The sequence below is a fragment of the Nanorana parkeri genome, unplaced genomic scaffold (assembly GCF_000935625.1).
Source record: "Nanorana parkeri isolate BGI_ZX_2015 unplaced genomic scaffold, ASM93562v1 scaffold132, whole genome shotgun sequence".
NCBI classification, from domain to species: Eukaryota; Metazoa; Chordata; class Amphibia; order Anura; family Dicroglossidae; genus Nanorana; species Nanorana parkeri.
This window is the reverse complement of record NW_017306400.1, coordinates 759,067-782,901: the sequence shown is the minus strand read 5'-3', so window position 1 is coordinate 782,901 and position 23,835 is coordinate 759,067. Positions and strand designations below refer to the sequence as shown.

The following is a 23,835-nucleotide window of genomic DNA, read 5'->3' as shown; positions in this document are numbered from 1 at the left end:
TGTTTCTACAAAATTTGAATGGTATAGAGTAACCCAGTCAGGGCAGTGGAAATGCAATTTGCTTCATATCATGCATTTAAATTAAGGTAAAATGGTGTTCTGCCCTCTCTGCGTATGCTGTATGTGTCAGGAGATTTTTTTACATTTCCTTTAATATGGAAATCTACACACACACATGCTTACTATAGACAAAACGAGAAAGGGCTTTGCATGGGGGTGGGGGTGGTAACATTTTCACATGTGTTTTTCTGAGCCCCTGCCACATCAAAGCTAGTTTTAGGATTTGTTCACACCAATGAGCTACGTTTTCTGCACACCATCTAACATGTATGATGGGAAAGGGGCACATGTAAGACAATTGTTTTCTATGTGCCCTGTTCACACCATACATGTGCAGTGGTGTGCAGAAAAACACAGCTCAATGGACATGGTGTGAACATACTCTAAAGCTTAACTGGTGGTTTTGTTTGTTTCATACTTTTCACAAAAGCAGTAACAAGTATATATAGTTATTGATAATATATAGTTATTGTGAACAGACTTATTGATTTGCCACTTCCCAGTTTCCTCCCTGGGGAGAGTTTCCAAATACAGTAGAAAAACCGAGTTAAAAGATTCAGCAGATCTATCAATATATATATATATATATATATATATATATATATATTATCTATATATATCTATATATAGATATAGATATATATATAGATATATATTAGAAAATATACACATTAATTGTTAAAATTTGGTCTCAAGAAGGCCAGTCAGAATGGTGGTGTTCCATAATACTTACAAATAGAAATGAAAGCACAATCACATATCTTAATTCAAAACAGAATACTTTTTGACCAATAAACAACACACAGTAAACAATAGAGAATACTTGCATAGTCAGTCAGGCTGAGTCCATAGAGTTCAACCTATAACCAATGTTCTTCCAATTTTAAATGCTATTACTTTATTTATTTCAAATGAATCAAGATCTTAATCCTAAAGAAACTTGATTGGGCAGCTTTTGTTTGCTACTGTGCAACCACCTATTTGGCAAGAGTGGCAACATTTATCTCCTGTCTGACTGCCCAACCCCTGGAATCTGTGCCAGTTCTGAGGCAATCTTGTCAGTGCATGGACTTGTGCATGTGTGCAGTCTACTATGAAAGTAGCACAATGTTCAGGAGTTAAAACTCTGGAGTTAGGATGTCACTGGACAGGGAGACTTGGCTACAAAATGTAGGATTCATCCTGATGTGTTTTTTTAAGGATCAAAATTGATATTTAGTTTTTTGCAGTTGTTGAATAGATAAAAAAACCAGCAGCATTTTGTTTCCATCAAGGACTTCAATGCTGAGCATAGCAGTGTTGAGGGGTTGCACAATTTCCATTGAATTTGATAATACAGAGTAGTTGGAAAAACCTAGAGCAGCAGAACTGACTGTGACTCCATTGTGGTTAGGGACAAATCTCATAACTATAGTGCTTTGATCATGCTGCTGGTGCATGCAAGAAATATAGGTCAGCGGGCCAACCAGCCTACCAGATAGCACCCAACACTACAAATAAATGTCACTTTTGGATGAACTGAACCTTTTAAGTGTGCCAAATTATGGCAACTACAAGTAAAAAGTGTACTGCACACATTACCTAGATGTCTTCTCATGAGGGCTGTTAGATTTATATTTATATAGTTATAAACGTAGTGATGGTGTCAGAAAAAAATCAAAGAAGCTGTTCAGGATTTCACCTTTTATCAGCCTGGAGTATTGATGAGTTGCTATGGATTACAACAATTTGCTTATTGAGTAAATAATTTCATAGGTCTAAAAATGTTTCAGCCATGTAGGTAAAATATGGCAGTAAAAATGTTAATGCTCTGTGTGTTAAAAGAGCAGGTACAGTGCATGCACTGTTGCATTTTTCCTGCTCAGTGTGTTGCTTATTCTACAATTTAGCATTTATGTGCTGCACATTTACTTCAGATTTATACAAAGCCTAATGTGTTGTATAGATTATGTTTAATCAACACTTTACTGTTGTATATAACATGTTTTAACACTATTTTTCTGGTATTGTATATTACACATTTGACTGAACCTGGTTGGAATGATTGGTAAATAATCTTGATGATAATGTTTGATTCAGTTTATTAAAATCACCTATTGCCACAGTGGTCCTAAATATGCTGGTAGCCTAACTAATGTTTGTTTTAATAATGCAGTCACTTTAGTGCAGGGGTCAGCAACCTTTTCGAAGTTAGGTGTAGTTTTTATGAGCAAAATTGGTGTTCCAGTGAACAATGGTACACCATAGTCATATATGAGTATAGTTTGTTTTCAGGTTTTTGCACACGCTTTGCATTAGCAGTTGTACTGCTCATGGTAATAATGCTAATTATTATATTGACTAGTGTAGAAACAAAACATGTTTATATTTAGACCCCAGACCATCCCCAATTTCTGTACCCTCAGAACTCAGATCAGCCCCAATTTATGCACATTGGGACCTCAAATCAGCCCCAAGTGCTATACCTTCACACCTCAGATCAGCCCCAATTTATCCACCTTTGGTCCTCGATTTAGCTCCAGTTTCTGCACCTTCACACCATAGATCACCCCCAATGCATGCACCTTCATGTCTCGGATTAGTCCCAAACCGTGTTATTATTATATTCTAGCTCAAGCTAGATAATGTAGTAAAGTGCCAACGCCTACCTGCCTCCATTATCACTGTGCTCTCCCTGAATTGAAAACACTCCACTTTAATTTCCCTGTGTGGCAATCCAACTTCCATGAGTTCCTGGCTGCCATAGTGATGCCCAGAGAGCTTGGAAGATCTTCAGGATGCTAAGTGCTTAGGCAGAACCACCACTAATGGGTGCTGCTTTTGCACAGGAGGAAGTGTCCTCAGTTCAGAAGAGGCAACAGGCAGTGGGTGCCACTGAAAAAGGCTTCTGGGGGTTGCTAACCCTCGGTCCTTAGTGATTATCTTTTGTATTCTGCTATTTTGCTACATAGGTGAAAATATGTAAACATGAACCTTTTTTAATTTTACCATAAAAATGTATACCATGTATTTTATAAATTGTATTATTTCTCAATAATATCAGATACAATCAAAACATCATTTTATTTCATAGTAAGAAATGACTCTCATTGTATAATACATGTGTTTCAATGAAATCAAGAACGTTTTTAATGTACATGTATATATGTTTTAGACAGATGTGTTTCAGAGTCAATATTTTGTGAACACTTTCACAGAAGATCATATCACCTTCCTCTTTAAAATTCTATAACTGTGATAGATAAATCCACCTTTGTCATTTGTTCAGTGTCACTATTGTCATGTGAATTATTTGCATTAGCAGCAAAGCAGTAGAATAGTTTTCATTTTTATTTTTTAAACCAGAAGTTACGAAGGAAAAAGATGGATCACTTATTCTGCTGCTTAGCGACACTAATGTCCAATCTTCAGCGAAGTATAGTAGAAGCCTCTCTAATGGACCTTGTGAAGATGGTTGAAACATATGGTGATGGAAACAACTATGAAGGAAATTACCCACCAGATAATCTTTGGCTCCCAGAGAAACCTCATCTGATTTTATTATTTATGGTATGTGTTAAAATATTTACATTTTATTTTGTGTCTGTAACAAGTCAGTTAAAGCAGGACACCAGGCAAAAACACCTAATCCAGTTATTAATTCATAAAAAAAAATATTTTTAAATATGATTGGCATAATTACCTAGATTGTCTTTGTATTGGCTGTAATCCCCTTCCCAGCGGCACTATAGCTCAAAGAGAGAATTTCAATACTCAGCCAATGGGAGTGCTATTATTTTGCATAGGGATCTAACAGCCTAACACAGTTAATGTGCTTACAGGAGTGGAGAGCACAGGAGTGATTTCACTAGCTGCTACTTCTCCTTCACTGGCCAATCAGTAGGATGGGGAGAGACAGAGGGCAAAGAAAGCAAAATTTAAGCAGCTATTTTTTCTTTTAGTCCTCTTTAGGATGAGTTATTATCCCTTACCTGGATTTCATGGGGAGAAAGTTTTTTAAATGTGCAGCATGTAGAATGTTTGCAGCTCAGAAAATAAACTACGACATAGCTAAGGGACATTTAATTGAGATCCTGACATTATGACTACTTGATTGAGTTCTACTTTAATGATGTGTGACTATTTATTGGAACATGCGGCAAAATAAAATGATGTACAATAAGCACTTGTTGCCAAGTTGCCAACCAGAAATCAGGTCAAGTGGAGTACTGAGCAGCTAGAGAACTGAGATCTGTAAGTGCCAAAAGGAATTAGATCTGAAATATTGCTTAGCACTGATCATCAAACAGTCAGAAATTTGGATTTAAGGGTTTCCTATTTACGCTTAGTGTCAGATTTGTGTAAAAGATATATCTGCACCATATCAATATGATGCCTGCAGTCCTGAAAAAAAACACATTTATCTTTTTTATAATCTTGTTTAGAAAGGAACAAAATGTAATTTGCTTATGGTCCAGTTAAGTAGAGCAAATGGAATTAGTGTATAAAACATACTGTTCTGTAAATGGATGTATATGTTTATTGAAATGCTATAAATAACTTTCTGATAGTAAAGTTAGATGTAACTAGAGATATTTAAATTAACCATGCTTATGCTTTGGTATATGTGCATTCCACTCTTGCCAATCCCTCTGACTGACTGTCTTCTTCATAAATGTAAATATTCTTCTTCAAATTGCCCAGACTGACAGCTTAATGATAATCTGTGCTTTTATTTCTCTTTGTATGTTTTATACACTGGGTACATACCCGACACATGAAAGATGTGACAGTGATCTTTTGTTTTCAAGTAATAATGGCACTTAGTCTGTGAACGTGATAAAAATCTATTTGTTGGCATGAATTACAAATTGTTGTTTTCACAGAAGGCATAAATATGTATGTTGACAGTGTCATGCAACACTAGCTTCTGTCATTCCTATCAGAATCCTGGCACTAAATCTCTAGTAGAAATCAAGCTCATTTGCAGAGCCATAAATACAGATGGCTGGGAAGCATCTTTATGTAATCTGAACAAAGGACATACAAAACGGTGCATACAAATATAAAACAGTCATTTATTTGTTATAATATAAAAGTGAACCTATCTTGCAAAGCAAAGTAGCTTTGCAAATCTGCAAGAATTATATACTAGTGTAACACAATTTATATATTTTTAAACTGCACTATTTGTCAAGAAAAGGCATTTCTTAAGCTTTAGCAAAGTGTTTCAGCCTAGGCATCATCTCTCAATAGACAGAATCAAACACCGCGCCAGCAGATTTTGGTTCAAGGGAGTATTAGTCAATGATGTTGAGGAGTGCAGGGCGGTAACGGGGCGGCTCTCACCAGGTTCAGAACAACCTCAGCACTGCAAGACAAGACACAGAGAGCGCCTCCATTGCATAAAAACGTTTTAATAAACAAAATAAAAAATGGTATAAAGGTACTCACAGAGGACGAATAAAAACAGGCATAAAAGGGTCAGAACGAAAGGTGCATATCCAGCCGCTGTTCGTCTTCCCTGGTAGTGAAGTGGTTTACGCGTTTCAGAGGACACACCTCCTTCCTAAGAACATAGTGGAATATATATATATTATTTTCATTAAGTACCATCTCTGGATCTAGGCTTTTGTAGAGGAAGTATATGCTGATCTTGTATATTTGTTTAAATGAAGATGGTAGCTGACTTCTGTAGAGAAAGAAACATGAATACATTGTCCGTTGGAGCATTGGGATGTCTCTGAGCAATAATAAATACCTGTATGTTTACACTTACACATTACTTAGCATACCCTCTCTCTCTCTCCTCTCCCTCCTCTCTCTCTACTCTCCCAGCCACCAGTGACTTTTCTCCAGATTAAAGGACTATTCCTCTAATAACAGAACAAGACCTCAGTTACACACTACAGTAACTGCCTACCTGCTATTACATTTGTTAGCTAGAACCCCCTATTTATGCACCTATCTGATGTAAATTTACTTGTTACTAGAGGCTTCACTTCACTTTTGGGTTAAGTCATGCCCAGCTGCACCCCCTGTCTTGTGTGTACACTCAAATGATCTTTGAGAGTACTGTTATTAAACTGTGTGTAGTCAGTAGGGCAGGGCGTAGCCCAGAAAAATTAAGTCCCTGGTAACAAAATGACTCTAAATGAGAGGGGCTACAGAGAGGTTGGTTTTCTGGCAATAAATAATATTAGGGATTTTATGGTTTCTGCTCTTAGGCATGTGTTTTATTTTTCAACATTTAAAATGGCTGACAGGTTAATCATGCACTTGTATTATAGGCCTCCAGCATAACCCCTTGTTAGTCAACTTATTTGAATTGATTTCTCTTTTAAACTGCTTCTTGGCTTTAAATAAAACAGCACCACTCTTGACATCCTGTGTTTTATTGCCTAATAAATGTTACCCAGTATAGGAACTTCAGGTCTTCTTTAATTAGTTTAGCTTTTCGTGATATAAACTTTTAAGATTTGTGAGTAGAAGGCATATTTCACTTGTCAATTAGTGGGCTTTTTTCTAGTTAAAGCCATACAGATTATGTAAAGCCTGATTCCTTAGGTGATCCCTAGGCTGTCATGTCATGACAAGCACAAATTAAAGTAAAAATTTACTTGTTAATGAGTGGATTACCAGGCGTAGGCTAGGTCTTCTATTCTGCTTATAAGTATTTGCCTTTGTGTGCAGCCTACTGACTCTTGACAATTATAAATTGTGAAACTGAAACTTTTTTCATGTGAATAGTAGGTGTAATAAAATACAGAAGAATCTAGATGTGTAAAACTGGAGGTTATGGCAGCTATTTTGCCAATCATCATATTCGACAAACTGATATGAAAAAAAGTATAAGTATGACAATTAATGTTAACCAACTTCTTATCTTGCAAAATAAAATGTGTTTATGATTGGTGTATGGACTTCAAGTTGTGTATGCAGACAGACTGCTCATATTATTAGTAACGTTATCTTTTTCTTTAGAATTTCAACTGGATTGTTCTCTGTATGAAACCACTTATATTGTAAACATGAGACTTACTTAAACAGGTATTGTTGAAATGTAAAATAAATACCAGAAATAATGTTTTTTCTTTCACAGAAACCATTCTTGAAAGAATCGGATGTCAGCTTTAATCCATCCACTGAAGAGATTTTCTGTGGCTTTGACAACACAGTGGATAGTTTGGTTATCAGTGTCCAGCAGATGGCAAGGATTGAGACTTTTCTTTTCCAGGTAATGTGTTACAAATCCATTCTATTCATGTTTCCCAATCAATTAACTGAATGGAAAGAAAAGGAGACATAGTTTTTTCTGTCTTTATAGAACTGCATTATTTTCAAAACAGTTTAGGAGCTAGAAGAGAACAATACTGGGATATGGACAGAAATTGGTTACCCAGTAATTACATTGGGGAAAAGGAGGTGTTATAAAACCATGTATGAGTGATATTGTTCTGCTCCTGCAAGGGGGCCATGATTGTGAAGCCCCTTAATAAATATATATATATATATATATATTTAGCTATATATACACACACATCTGTATCCGTTGTATGTTCAGTAAATGTTTTATGGTTCACAAATCAATATTAATGTTAGATCATGCTACAAGAAACCTTTAGATTTTTTTTCTTAAAATGTACCTTTCAAGATAGAAGAATAAATAAGAGATTTTTTTTTAAAATCCAAAATGAGTTTAGCAACAATGCTGAGCTATGCTATTAGAAATGTCATGTGGCTGATATTTTATTTCCCTGGCCTGTATAAATGTTCATAATAGAAAGGCAATATGGGGAGAGGGTAAAGAGAAAGTGAAAGTGGTGACTTTACGCTAGTATACATGTTAAGTGCGTTGGCTAAGGGGACAAAGGGTGTATAATTTCAGAGTAAGCTGATTCTGAGATCATAGAGACAATCAAAAACAATAACAAAATGTGGCAGCAATTATGTATACAAAAATAATCTAGGTGCAAAAACAGCTACAAGGAATTGCAGACATGTGTTAAACTTGTATAAAGAATGTACTTAATACAACATAGGTTTCCTAAACATGTCTGCTCCACTGTAAGGAACGCATTCTTTATTTAAATGACATTTTGAGACAAATGGCCTGCAATTGAATTTTCAATTTGGCTTAGTGAATGAAGATCATCCAATCATGTGTAAACAAAACTTTTTTTTTTTTTACCCCATAGACTAAGCTAAGAAAAAATTACCTTGCAAATTATCTTGCAAAGTGAAAGCCTGTTTGCCTTTAGTAAATCAATCTCAAGAGTTATTTTACCAAAATATACACATGTAACCAATGCATCGAATGCTGTTAATACAATTATAGTTTATTTTTGCTGTACACTTATTCATCCCCTTCCACCCAAAATTCTTAATAATGGCACTTTTTTGTAACTGGCAACGTCTAGTGTTAACATGGTTCCGGCATATTGTTGGGGGGGGGGGGAGGGAGTTTATGAGTAGTAAGCCTTATGCTTGTTCTCTGGAACTCAAACACGAGAAAGATATAAGTGAGACTTTTATAGCTCATATCGAAGGAAGGATGCCTCCAAGGCTGCAAATATTAATAAAAATATAGGGACTTGAGTTTTGATTGTTATATTGCCTTGCAGCTTCATTTGATTAACAACTTATATTGCAATAGGCGTAATTCACAAAGGTTTAATGAAAACGATATTTATTACCATGAGTAATTTATTTTAGTCTTAAAAATGGATTTTGACTTTAAAAGCCAATTTACTAAGATTATCAAAAGGGATCGCTGCTTCTTAAAATATTGATAGCTTCAGGCTGGCAATAACCAAGAGCTTCAAGGAGGTGTCTGTTGAAAAAAGTAGAAAGTGAGTTATTTGAGGTGGTGAAAAATAATGCGTTATTTGATCAAATAAAGATTAATGAGAAGTAAAGACAGTTAAATGCTAATTTCATGCAAAAAAAAAAACACATTTTAGCAGAATAACTAAAGAGCAGAATAACAAACAGAGTTGGATTTCATTCACTTAGCTCAATGTCTTAGTTTTTGCACTTTATTGTTTCAAAACAACTTGTCATAAGCTGGAAACCCATTAGTTATTCTCTATCTCCAGCTAATCATTGTGATATTAGTGTCAGCACTATTCTAGAAATAGGCAAATCACTAGCTTGATTTCACAGCAGCTAAGTCTAAAGAATGTTTAATTGTAATGCTAGGTTTCTAGTAGTTGCTATAACCACTAATCAAATTCTCCAGTATTAAGGTAATGCACACACATTAATCATAGAACAGCACAAATGTTGTGTCTTAAAAACCCTTGTGGTTTCAAAAAAAAATTAATGTATTCATGTGCTGCATTATGCTCTTTATGAAAACAATCACTATGTTTTGTACCCTGGCTGAGTTCCTAATTTATATTTCAATAACATTAGCAGTCTCTGCCAAGAGAAATTATTTTTATATTGGACCATGCATGCTGTGAGTAAAATAGGTGTCAAAACATAACTTGGTTCTAAAAGACAAAATATATGCCAGAGTTACTAAACTACAATATTCAAGTAAGGGTCTCTTACTTGCAATGTGCAATAAGGAAAAACACAATTCCTGAGAAACCTTATATAAATTACAATGTAAGCTGCGTAGAGCACATGGTTTGTGGCTGTTAGAACTATTGTGGATGTTTCACATCAACAGAGACTGCAGAGAGTCTGTTTTCATTCAGACAGACCTATGTGCAAAAAAAAGAGGCTCAGGAAGATGCAACCATGGTGAAACGCGATACAAATTAAATGTAGATACAAGATTTTTTTTTTAAACTAAAGGCTCATTGATTAGATTAAATTAAGGTTATTTGTTGATTTATTTCATATGTGCAATATATCTATAAAAACCCACACATTTAAAAGGCTTTATTACTGTTTAGGAAAAAAAGATATGCTGATGATAATTTTAGTGCAGTTTGTCGTGTCTAGAAAAATACTATCTCCTCTCCACCACCATAATTACAGTTTTATCTACCATAATTACAGTGTTATACCTACATTTGATAAACACCAGAGTACCTAGCATGTGCAAGGTATTAATATCTTTGAACTAATGCCAGCTTGTTGTGTTTATTGATCCATTAAAGAGAATAGGCATTTATCCATATATACTTTAAGTATAAGGGAAAAAATATATATTTAGAGGTTACCATGAATAAAAACTGCATGTCACAACCATCAGCAGATCCAGAGATTACTGAAGTAATCCTGATTGTTGACCTTGCCCTGCCCCAAGCCTCTTTCATTCCTTTGATGTGGTTGGTTGCCTCATTGACCAAATCGACAGTTTAGGAGGCAGGAGCAGTTTTTACAGCAGTATACAGTATATTTGCATATAGCTTTAGTTACTTCTACTTTTAGTCCATTGGAAGTTTTAAAATGTAATTTATAATTTGTAAGTCCAGGCAAAAATAACATAAATAACAATCCTCACACTTCTCCAGCTAATGAATAATAAAAGTCTCCTTTTACCAGTGGATTATCTTGTAAAGAGGAATCTAAATCCACTGTCCCTGCAGTGTTTCTTCTTACCAGTTCTGATTGTGAGGACCAGTTCCCAAAGTTGCTGTTCTTGATAATATGTGATTGTTCTTGTCACTGCCCCTCCCATAGGCATGCTTTCCCACATTCCGGTTCTGCATAGAAATGAAAAGAGTGTTGGCTGCCATAAGGTAAGTATTCTTCTGTATTAGCTCATCCACTAGTAAATTGAGTATTATATTTTTCATCACCTTGGGTGCACATTATTTTATTTATACCCAGAGTTTTACTGATGCCCAGAATATTGGTATAAGCATTTTCCCATCATATGATTTAAATGACCATGATTAAGATGGGGCTGTTTTACATTTTATGATTTTACATTTAAGTTAGGAGTTTAATCAGAAACTGTCTGTTTTACAATTCATTCACTTGTTTGATTGACTTATCTTTTTCACCTAACATTAAATGTAATGTGTTTATCAGCTAGAGTAAAAGAGTTCCTTCACCACAATGAATATTCATTTATATGTTAATGGTTGATATTCTCTGGTATCCAAATGTTCAACATACTAAAATTTACAACAGGTGCATTATTCTTAAATAAGTCTCTAGTGAGCAAACTAGAGCCTGCCCATTATAGATTTCAAAGGTAAACAATTGAGGTACTTGTATCTGCAGGCTGTAGATAATCTGAAAATCAAATACATCAGTTCAGTACAAATCCATGAAGAGATTGTCCTGTCAGCAAAGACAAGAATAAGGGCTGTGATTGAAAACAACATGCGTGGTCCAAGTAGGTAAGTACTATTTCAAGCTTTCTTCATAAATTTGTATTTATATATTTTATTTAAATGTATGATGTATTTGTATGTTCACATGTGTGTACATGCATGTATAGATACTGTATGTGAAGGACAAATTATCTCCAGCTTTTGCATAGTGGAAAATAGTCTATACAGACACAATGACAAAACACTCTCAATTAACTGCTAAATGTTATTAGTCATCTGACTGACTTGTGTTAGAGCAAACAGAAAAAAAAGATAATACAATTATTAAGTGTAAAATCTTAATTCTAATGATTTTTCACTGAAAGTGTTTTTCAACTTTTTAAATATCTGTTTTTGTTCCCACTGTGTTGCTAAGAAAGAGTGGCACAAAGTTTTAAGCTAGCCGAAGGATCGGCCGAAGCTACGGCCAGATCCTTCGGCAGCTTTGTGAATAGACCCCATAGTTTTAGAGTTCTTCCACATGTGTGTGACTATTAAAAATATGCAAACCTCATAAACAGTTATTATTTTTATAGAAAGTAGTATTCTGAAATTCCATAGGGGTTTGTTACATGGACGGGAAAAGTTGTCCTATAAAGCTGAACGTCAGGCAGATTTAAAAACAACAACGTAATGCTATGTATCTTATGTATTTATTAAACAGTGATTGCAACACTACAACTAATGTAAGTATTTGAAGCTGTCTTGATATCAACCTTTGAGCATGCATATATGCTGACAGATTCTACTGCAGTCAATCAGACTCTGCGGCATGCGTATATGCTCACAGAAGGCTAGAGTAGATAATCTGGTCAGTGTGATGCGGTTCCTTAATTTTCCAGTGGCTGGGGGCAGAAAAGGTGATCTGGTTGTGTTGCTTAAAACAGAATAAAACTCACCTCCACTCTAGTGATGTGACATCTGCAAGCTCCCTCATTGGTGCTGAACTTTTTCGCTTGGTACTTCCATGCTCAGGATCTTTTGCCATTTTGATTGGGATGATGCAACTCCCACACACCCACATGGGAGTTTATCCATCCGGCACCTGGCAGATACTGGGATTGTAAACTGAGCTGTGTATGTGCAACTCAGTGTACTGTACATGGCCAAGAAGATTGCAAACAGACAAGTAGGAACCTGCCGGTTTGCAAATGTTTAATTTCTGTGTTAAGTTCTGCTTTAACTGCTATAGAGAAAAATGGTGTCACGGACCCAGTTATGCTATCTGGCAGGGCTGTGTATACCTCAGGGCCGGATGGCAAATTTACAGATTTCTTTGACAGGTTTAACCTTTCCCAAATATGTAACGTATGTTGCTCCTCCCCGTGGTGAATTGTCTTCTTTAATCCACCTTCTAACCCAATCAACTAGCTAGTCTTCGTATCCCGCAAACAAGTTCATGTCATAGTAGCACAAGACAGGCCAAGGCTGGTGCCAGAGAGGCTTAAAGAAACATTTTGCCCACTCTGCATCAGTATATCTATAACTGATAACTAGAAGAATAGGGAAACTGAATATGTTAGCAGCACAGTTCCATGTTTACAGGCACAAAGTTGTTAAACTGCACATTAAAAAAAATTGCATCAAACTGTGCAGAGACAGCGACAGTGACAGCAGATTCACTTTGCAGTGGCAGCCATGGAAGCAGTTTGGAACCTTTTATTATACACAGGAATATGTTACTAAGAGTGAGCAACATGTGTCATGAGATTTCTTCCACTTTTGTCATCTCTTTATAATGATGTACTGTGTGCATTACAGTCTATAACATTTTACACTACATAATGCATCTAAGAGTGACTTTATGTTGTGCTTAGGTATTGTTTTCTATTTAAATGCAGATGTCTTAGTAGATGCTTAGCTGTTTTGAGGAAATTAGTTTTTAGAACTAGTGGATGAGTAGACTTTTGGGAATCCCATTCTGAACCAAGCTATTTAGTCCTATTAGAAGAATGTATTCTTTAGGCAAGCTTCCCGTAGAGTTCACTATTGAGTAGCAGGTGTATGATTCCAAAGTGCCTTTACAAGTGGATCAGCAGGGCCTCACTGCCATGCATTCACAAGATACAGCTCATCTGTTTAATCCTTATGTTTTAGTCAACCTTCCTTATTATACAGACAGAGCTTCTGATGCTCAGCTGGATTTTGACTCTCAGAATGAATTGATGGGATACTTTGATCTTGGCCATGTATTGCATCTGTTTCATCTTTCATCTTAATGTATGATCTTCCCTACCCAACCATTGCTCTTTTTTTTGCAAATTCTATCAATATTGCTTTGTTCTCTACTTTGGCAGTCCCTAACTGTCCAGTAAACCTAATTAACAAGAATACACTAGTCATAATTAGAAAAAAATGTTATAGGAAAATTTACTTTATATAGGAAATGTGATCTTGTGTTATTGTGGCATTACCATTAGAAAATTGGAACTTATGTAAAAAAATTAAAAATAATTATACAACATTTTATGTATTATAGGGCATTTGGAGGTTGAAATACCTTCTATTGCAGATGTCATCATAAGATATAAACTAAAAGAAAACAAGAAATGGGTTAAAAGCACCCTAGTCTTAAAGTTAGACAATCATATCTACTAAAGAATTACTTCCTGATACACAATTACTAGTGTTTAAGTGCTTCCTTTTTTCACCATACCAAGCTAGCGATAAGATTGATTAAACAGATTGCCTTACAATCATGGTTTAAGTTGGTAAGATCCCCAGGCAAGGGATAACTTAAATTGAGTAGTTTATCAGGAAAATCTTTGATTTATTTTGATTTATTTCTTACCCCCATTCATTATCAATTGTGCCAGTTCTTTTTTAAGTCGTATTACTTTTCTCCCAGAGTTAGATGAACAGTGATATCATTGATGGGTTTTTGACATTGTGGCAGGGATTTTATAAGCAGGAATAAGCAGAAAACATTTTATTTTTACTCTATTAACTTGCACGGTTAATGGAGTTCAAACAACATGTACAGTATATTCTACCAGACTTTCTTTGAATTTACGGTAGGGGGAATTTATCAAAACAGGAGCAAACAAAAACACGAGCAGCTGTGCATGGCAACCAATCAGCTTCTCTCTATAGTTTGTTCAGTTAAGATTTGAAAATGAAAGAGAGAGGCTGATTGGTTGCCATGCACAGCTGCTTCGGTTTTTGTCTTCTCCTGTTTTGATAAATTCCCCTCTGTGTGTTTTATACCATTGTATTTTCCCTGTGCTGACCAGCAGTACAGGTTTTTGCAGAATTGTCTAATATTTCATTTGCACAGCCTCCTGTGTGGGATTCCACCAGAGGTGGGATGTAAATCATACTTATCATATGTTTAATGTAATATTAAATTAGAATATTAAATTAGAAAATTAGAAAATGTTACAGCTGTCTATTTCTCTATCAGGAATGGTATATTGTTCTGCATAAATCCTACGAGGATAAAAGTCCAGCTGGCAAAGAAAAAACACACTGAAAATGTGCTCTTGACAACATTTTATAGACAATTATTTACTAAACTTTCCTGATAGCTTAAATGTCTGTTTGGAGTTCATTTCTTATATTGAACACAAATCCAAATAATGAAATGTGACAAGCACTATTTAAGATCAACTGGGAAAGACTTTGATAATGAGTAAAATAAACTAAATGGCCTCATGTCATAATGAAATTTACTTAGTGACAATTTACAAGTCTTATTTTCTCTAAATCACACCAAGTGATGACTTACAGTACATATAAACAATTTAATGCATTAAGAAAAATAGAAGGGTTTCCATCCCTTCTATTCCATCCATCCTTTCTCTAGGTCTTAGACAAATATGTATTCAGAGGTTTTCTTGTATTTTTTATTATCACAAAACATACATATGGTGGTGTTTATTGAACCAGTCTACTGACCCAGGTTTACTCTGGGGATATTGGAGGGTCTGTAATACTCACAGTACCAGTGACATGCAGTACCTTTCATGCTGGGTGTGGCATTCCCCCTGCCCGACCCAGCATTCCCCACCCCCAGTCTGCTGAAGCCCCACCTCCAGCCTACCGGTGCACCCCCCGACCTGGTCACCAAGCTATGTGTGGAGGAGGGAGGAGACAGGGAGGAGCCTTCCTGTCCTTCACTTGCTTGTCACTGGTGGGGCATCGAAATTGATATCCTCAGTGTTTTTTTGATTGGACAGCTTGGACCAATGGCGCTTTGCCATTGGTCCAAACCATCCACAGGGCTCAAGCCTCTAACATAGAAAAGAGGCTGTCAGAGCTCTTGCCTCACTATGTTAGTTTACACAAGCAGTGGGGAAGTTCGCTGCTGTGTAACCTAACTTAGCTGTCAAAAGCCGGATGCAGCGCTGCCTGTAATAGGCAGTGTTCTATCCATGATGGTTACACAACAGAGAGGCTTTCCTTGCTGTGTAACCTGTTACAAGCCGCTCTAAATGGAGAAAAAGCTGTCAGCTTCAGGGTTGAAGTTGACAGATTTTTCCTCCATAATACTAGGTGAGGCTCTGCCTCATTTGACTTAACCAAGGCAGGTTGCACATGCCAACAACCACAGACTGCAACTGCTACTGGTTACCAGAGTCAGGCTTCTCTTAGTAAAGATTCCTTAAAAAAATCACCAGAACTGTAAGAGAAGCAGAGCAATTGGTTGTAGTTTTCCAATCCTATAAAATAATCCTTAGCTACACCACATGCTGGAAGATATTTAAGTTTCAACATTGCCACATTTCATCACAATCATATTCAGATTTATAACATTTGTATATATTGTCAATACAATATAGAGTAGACTTACAAATGGTATCATAGCTAGTAAAGCAGTTACTAATACAAGTATATTAGCAGATTAAGAAGAAACAAATGTACACTGTAGACAACAACAACAAAGGCTTAGTTTACCCAAAAGCTGCTCCTTAAGAACATAGCTGCATTAATGGAACAAATAGAAGTCTAATTTGCATACATTTCCAAGTATGCCTACATGAATACACCCTTAGATACATTGAATATCTCACTAAATTGCAAAGACGATGCCTGCTCATCTGAATGGCTTGTTTAGCTATAAGTAATGTGGTTTTGTTCTTTCTATTCATTGCCCAGTTATTTATATGTCAATGAACCTTATTTGTGTGCTTTAGATATGCCAAGGTGTACAAACCTTTTCTACAAATGCTATCGCCTCAAACTGAAAAGCGGCTTGAAACACTTGCGCAGAAAAATGTCAGTCTTAAAGTCTATGCCAGAGAACTTGACAACGTGAAAAAATTGGCATCAGATGTTGCTTTGTTGCCAGTATTTGTGCCCATGAAGATGATGTTTATGGATTGCTTTGAAATTAACCAGGTACAATTATTATTGCCTTACTTTCAGATATTGTCACAATGTACACCAAGTTTTTAAAGAAAAGTGAAATATTCTGGGATTTTAAGGTTTCTTGTTGTACAGCATACATTTTTCTTACTCGCTTTTCTTAGTGTTAACATGTTTAATGAACCATTATTATTTATGGTTTATTTAAAATCATTTGCTACAAAATCTATATGATGACCATAACCGGTAGAGAACAAAATCAATAGTTATCACTGTTAAAGGTTGTCACCATGATTAACTTGCATGAGCAAATGGAAGTCCTAAATGCAGGCATGAAAAGAGAATGATCCATATTACTAACTTGGGATGAAGGAGGAAAACTGCTTAGCAAAATGTCTGCTAATCAGTGCATTGTTTCACTCTTAACAGCAACAGGGGCTTTAGTATTATTCAACAGTTTTCCTTATTGGGCTCCTCATTAAAATACTGATGGTTCTCAAAATTTAAAACAGCACAAGATGATCTGTGCAGTCAACACTTATGTATCAGTGCAAACTGTTATTGGCTAGCAAATCATTCAGCAACCTATACTTTGGCTACTCTCCCCTCATTTATCCATTCAAAGAGAACCAAAGAAATAATAGTGGAAGTGTATCTAAATAAAAAGAAAGAAGTGTAACAAATTGCAGTTTACTAGTCCTTAGATGTGGTGGCCGCAGATGTTCTTCTTTGTTTACCTCTATTACATGGTGAATCGATGGGGCCAGTACTTTACACAATAAAGATAAGGCTCCTTGTGCATTAAGTTGCAGCAGTGTTGTTTAGTTGGTACTAACAAGGAATTTGTTAAGATATAGAACTATGTCAGAAGGCTCTGATTGAATCAACCATGGTTTGACTCACATGCCACATGTTCGCTCCAGGCCAGTGACTTTACTTCCTGTGAAGCTGAACAGGTTTATCTTCAGTGTCACTCTAACTAGAATATGGCAAATACTTTGGCAAATGGGTTTACAACTGATTCCCTTTAAAAGAAGGTTAGTATTGTAGTAGTGACTCTGACACAGGATTAAGATGTATGATATGCTTGACTAGTTCAGATTAATCACTACTGATTTTATCTCGAGAAATCTTTTTTGATTCAAATGAAAAGCTGCACTGCTTCTAAATAAGAGTTGAGGCTGTGAATCATCAGCATATTGCTATGTGTTTATATGATCGCTTGACAGATTTAAAAAACAAACAGATAAGCGGATATATGTCTTGGGTGTAGAATAATACTTTGCAGATTTAGAAGATACAAGCACTACTCTGGTGGTTTACTTGGACCTTTACCTGACAATATTTCAGTTATTCTATGTGTGCATTTAGCTGTATGTAGATATTATGTTAAGGAGGAACTCCAGTTGTTTAAAAAAATAACCCTTGCATTGGGGCTACCCCCACATTCCAAGTGTTAACTGATTGTTTTGGTCTAGGGACCAAAACACAGAAGATGTACTCACCTGATCCTCGGTCTTGCAGTGGTGAATGCTCACCTTTTTCCACTTCTGCTTCAGGTGTAGTATGTCCCTCAGCATCCTCACATCTAATGCAGGTGAATGGACCTGCATTAGACATGATGACATCAGTGGGGCTTAGACTGCTGAAGCCTGCAGAAAAAGAGATTGGTCTAGGAGCCAGGTGGGACTGAAGATCAGGTGAGTATGTTTTTTTTATTTGAGCCCCTAGACCAAAATGAGACGGCAACCTTACAGTGCAGGGGTAACCCCACTGCAAAGGCTATTTTTTTGGATTCCTGGAGTTCCTCTTTAAGGTCAGCTTCAGGTTTAGGTTGATGATTAGCAGAAGCCCCAAGAAGAGTGATAAGTAATGAGACATCTGTCTGTCCTCTAACCATACCCCTAAAGCAGCGCCAGGACCCACAAACTTCTTGAATGATGAGTGGTTGGGCCTGCACATGGTCTGACATGTTTATTGCCTTACCCCTATAGAAAAGGGAACTGGCTGTACAGAGCATTTTTGGAACACAAAACATCTATGTGAGAAATAGGGAACACTTCCCCCATCAGAAAGAACATTTATGATTGTCTAGATACCCACTACATGCCACATTAGTTGCTCAGCCGTTGCAAACAATGTTGAATTAGACATTTGGCTTGTCACTATCAGCCAAAACACAGAAGTCCAAAGTTGACATTTTGGACTTATATGCTTAATAACATTAAATATCAGAGTTCTCACATCCCTCTGCAAGTGGCCTGTAGTAAATGTTTCGCATTTAGACAGTTAAAAGGTTCTGGTATTTAATGCTGTCCATTGCTACAACACACACATTTGGCTCTTCACCGCTGAAAAGTAATAAATGATCACAATCTCTACTACTGCAGCCTGAGCCTCTGCTGCCCCTGTGGCACTAAACAATAGAAAAGTGGATCAAGGTAAAGGATTTGCTAGACAATGATTCTCTAGTCTCCAAGATATATTTTTATCACTTTCTTTTATGGGTTTTATGTCACAGACAACCTTATAACAGAAACCATCCAGTTTTCATTTTATTTACCATTTTCAATTTCAAAATTCCTATTAAAATGTTACCTCAACATGTAGTTTAAAAATAAAACAGCTATTTTTACATTGCTGAGCAGAGTCCTGTGTAAAGTGATATTAATGATAGATATATTGGTTCAGAATATTTTGAGAATAAGGGGTGGAGCAATCCATGACAGCCGATCAAATGCTTTCTTTTAGGTTATTTTAGGTTACTGAACAGCAAAAAATATTATTTTTAATGAACTCACATCTATGTATGTATACGTGTGTGTGTGCGCTATATATAATGTTTTTTTTTAGGGATGTTCAGATACCAAGTACTGTACTCGGTACAAGTACATGCACAGAAGCACTTTTCCAGCTCCAGGACTAGATTAGAGAAAAATGCAAAAGTTAGGAGGCAGCTGTAATTTTTAAGGCGCATAAGGAGATCCCTGGATTTGTACATCCCCATTTTAATGCATTATTTGTTTTTATAAATATATATAAGTGATAGACCGATACCATTTTTCCATGTACAAGTACTGATACTTGTCCAAGTACTCACAGATACAAGTACTGATACATTTTTGATGTCATGTGACAGTTTTTCTTAAACAATACAGGCTAATGATTTCAGGACAGTGGCGGGGCGCCAGGGCCCGGTCCCACCTGCAACCGCTGCAACCCTGGTAGTTCTCATGAAAATGCCATGTATCGGCACTGGTATCTGAGCTGGTATCTGGACATCCCTAATTTTTGTAACTACAGAATATGCCCATTAGTGGTGTCAAAAGTTGTTTAGTGAAGAGAATTTTACACCAGCTTCTTGTGTTACTTACATTGCATTGGCAGAGCACAAGGGCCTCATGCAATCATGGGGTGCAATTTCTATGCATAAATTCCAAGCAACAAAGGAAACCATTTAGTAAGCTACCAATGTTATCACACACTGTGCTAACATCTAAAAATGTACCTGGTTCACCTTAACCTGGCATTGATCTAATTCCCTGCATAATCCCCTTTTAATTGAATTGGTAATAATGAGAAGCTTTGCACTGGCATTTTTTGCATTAGTTTTTTGTATGAATGAGGCAGCAAAGTGTTCCAGCACCACCAATATATATAGTCCAGAATCAGTAAACTTACAAACAATTTTCTAGACAAATTAAAGTACTGTGGTGGTAGGTTGTGCTGCCTGTATGCATCTCAGTTGTATGTATATAGTAAGGTGATCAGATTTTCCAAATGAAATCTATGGACACTCTACTGACCATTGCCACTTTTAACCACACCCACAGAATCATGCCGCCATTTCAACATTTAAAAAGTATAAACAATATGTAGACGTTAAAGGAGAACTATGGGGTATACTTTTTTTGCATTTTAAAATTCAGTGTAATATACTGTGGCTGGGGCTAAACTCTGTTTATATTGTTGGGATCCTCCTCTCCCACTGAGTTACAGAAGCTTGTAGGAGCTGCGGCACATTCATGAGAACCTGTGCAGACACTCAGGGCACATATCCTTTTAGAGTTTAGTCATGTCAGGTCACTGGTCTATGAACACTAGAACATGCATCCCACCGTTTGTCCTTCCCCCCCTCCTCTCCATTCTGCAGTCTCCAGACAATACACCTACCACATCAGCACTAAGACCATCAGTTCAGCTCGGTCCTCTCCCTCCTCCCCTCTGCTGTCTTGGGACATACACAGGGAGATAAAGATAGCAGAGTGGAGGAGAGTGGGGCAAAGATGGAGCTGAACTGATCGTCTTAGTGCTGATGTGTTATGTGTATTTTCTGCAGACAGCAGTGTGAAAAGGAGAGAGGAAGGGGGAACAAAACACAAACTGCAGGATGGATGTGTAAGTGTTCACTCTGATAGGATGTGCCCCCAGTGTCTGCCCTGGACAGGTTCTCATGAATGCACAGCAGCTCCTACAGGCTGCTGTCACTCAATGGGAGAGGAGGATCCTTACAATATTGCCAATATAAATAATAAATAAAATCAAAACAGTCTAACAAAATGTGAGCATAACAAGAATTATGAAAGACCTGGGGCACTGGGATAGAAAACAAAAACAGAATTTGTCTTAGTATGGGGGAGGGCTAGGGGGGTGGAGCCTGCTCAAGATGGCGCTGAGCAGTGAGTAGCTGAGACATTCATGTGCTCCCTCCCAAGCCAGGTGAATAGGAACCCACAATAGCAGAGCGTTGTTGCCGATTAAGCCGGCCTGCTGACCCGGTACTCTGACTTGGCGGGGGTGACGAGACGGGACCAAGGAGCCTGTACTTACGAGCATGTACTTACGATTAAGCGATGGGGGGCAGGAGAGCCCAGAAGAAAAACGCCACGAAAGGCCCCCGAGCAGGAGCAATTAGACGGCTCTGGGCGACGGAACCAACGTCACAGGGACGCAGCGCACGGGAAGGAGGAGAGGTTGCACCATCAGCTGACGAGGCGCCGTCCCCAGGAGACCGAACAGCAGGAGACACGGATGGACGATTCAGCTCACCAGCATTATCGGGGACCTCGGACGATTCCCACCAAGGTACCGCACTATCGCTACATACACTAGCCCAATCCCTACCCACAAAAGAGTACTAAGTTATTACTAAGTACTACTAAGTTATTGGGATACATGGAAGCCTCAATCAAAGCAGACCTGACCACAATTAGAACTGAGATGTCCCAAGTACTAAAAAGGGTAGAGGACACGGAAGAAAGGCTAGATGTGCACACCAAAGCGATTCAGGAACTACAAGATCAGTGCAGGTACATGGAGAAGGGTATGAGAATTATAGCATACAAAGCTGAGGATCAGGAAAATAGAAATCGACGGAATAACCTGAGACTCAGAGGTATCCCTGAAACCGTTGGTGACCGGGAATTGGCAGACAAAATTAGAGAGACTTTTAATGACATGCTTAAACGCCCCAGGACTACAGAGATCATTTTTGATAGAGTCCACAGAATGAGGCGCCCCATAGCAAGCGGAGGAGAGAACCCCAGGGATGTAATAGTGCGGTTCCATTACTATGCGGATAAAGCACAAATTACGGAAAGTATGAAAAACGCATCAGAGATGGTCATGGACGGGGTCAATATCCAGGCATATGTGGACTTGGCACTAGAGACTTTGGCGCGCAGGAGAGCGCTTAAACCCCTGACCCAGGCCTTAATTAGTAGGCAAATCACATACAGATGGGGGTTTCCAGCGTGCCTCATCGCAACGTACGAAGGTAGAACAGCAACCTTGCGACACCCGGAAGATCTGGTGGAGTTCTGCGAGAAAATGGACATTACCCCTCCAGAGTTGTGCAAACAGAGGACCTCCTTGCTTATCCCCTTGTCTTCTTTGTGTCTGCCTTGTTTCCTTATCTTTTCTTGTAGCAGTATACAGTGGGTGGTGTCGTTCACGGGGTAACGCCTATCGTAGGAGGTAGAAGATCAAGGGGGCAAAAAATGTTTTAGCATGTTTTTTGGGTCAGTTTATTTACACATCTGACCCGCCTGAAAAGGGCAATGACCAAATACCAGCTGAATCCTTCACCCAACTGAGCGGGATATCACATATTACTCCCAGTTGCATAGTTCATACTCCAGGCTGGACTGGATAATGTTGGATTATGTGGCAATTGAATCGGTAGAATCTGCAAACATTCTCCCCATGACGATCTCAGATCATGCCCCTGTAGAATTAACGTTGAAAAATAATATCTCGTGGGGGAAACAATATAACTGGAAACTGAACGACTCTTTGTTACATGATCAGGCTGTGGTCCAGGAAATTGGGGTGCTTCTGGAGAACTACTTCCAAGAGAATAACACGGAGGGAATGTCACTGGTAACGGTATGGGAGGCACATAAGGTGGTACTTAGAGGTAAGTTGGTCGCAATAGGGGCCAACCGTAAGAAAGAAAGGGGGCGCGTCATACAAGAATTACTGGAAGCAATTAAACACCTGGAAAGAACGCATAAGTCAAGGCTATACTCTGGATCACTTAGGGAATTAACGTCAAAAAGAGAGCAATTAAAGGGGGTCCTAGAGGCAGAAACCAAACGGGCATTCAATGTAATCAATAGGAAATTTTACGAATTCGGGAACAAACCAAGTACATTTATGGCGCAGGCGCTTAAAACTAAACAATCCCTCACGTACATAGCTAAAATTAAAAACAATAAAGGTAAGATGATACACTCTACTACTGAGATAGCCGAGACCTTTCACGATTTCTATAAAAATCTATACCAACTAAAGAAGCCGGGAGAGCAGGACACACTGACGGAGGGGGCAGAAAAATTAGAAAAAATTTAACAATATCTCTAACGCAGGCAAAGCTCCCAATGGTAGAAGGGGATTTATTAAATGCGCTAGAAACCGATATTACCCCAGCTTAATTTAAAAGGGCCATAGCTTTGACCCCGACAGGCAAGAGTCCCGGGCCTGACGGATACACGTGGTTATACTATAGGAGGTTTCAAGACCTCTTTAGGGGGGGGAGGAAGGGTTGGGGTTGTATGGGATGAATGGAGAATGTTAATTTTGTATGAAATGGTTGTAAAATTTGATGTCAAAAACTTGAATAAAGATTTAATAAACAACAAAAAAAAGAAAACAAAAACAATGCCTGCGGCATGCATCCCATTGCAAATGGTGGGTATAGCAAGAT

General features: G+C 37.6%; 1 protein-coding gene across 1 annotated transcript in view; it reads left to right on the top strand.

Annotated features, from left to right (window-relative positions):
- The window catches only part of LOC108784922 (dynein heavy chain 3, axonemal-like), an 899,093-nt gene that overhangs the window by 191,967 nt on the left and 683,291 nt on the right, over positions 1-23,835 (top strand). Inside the window, exons 11-17 of the mRNA XM_018553871.1 lie at positions 3,406-3,609; positions 7,142-7,276; positions 11,230-11,348; positions 16,457-16,661; positions 21,480-21,713; positions 21,792-22,585; positions 22,769-23,046. Of these exons, the coding sequence (XP_018409373.1) occupies positions 3,406-3,609; positions 7,142-7,276; positions 11,230-11,348; positions 16,457-16,661; positions 21,480-21,713; positions 21,792-22,585; positions 22,769-23,046 (1,969 nt within the window). The remainder of the gene's footprint in view (positions 1-3,405; positions 3,610-7,141; positions 7,277-11,229; positions 11,349-16,456; positions 16,662-21,479; positions 21,714-21,791; positions 22,586-22,768; positions 23,047-23,835) is intronic.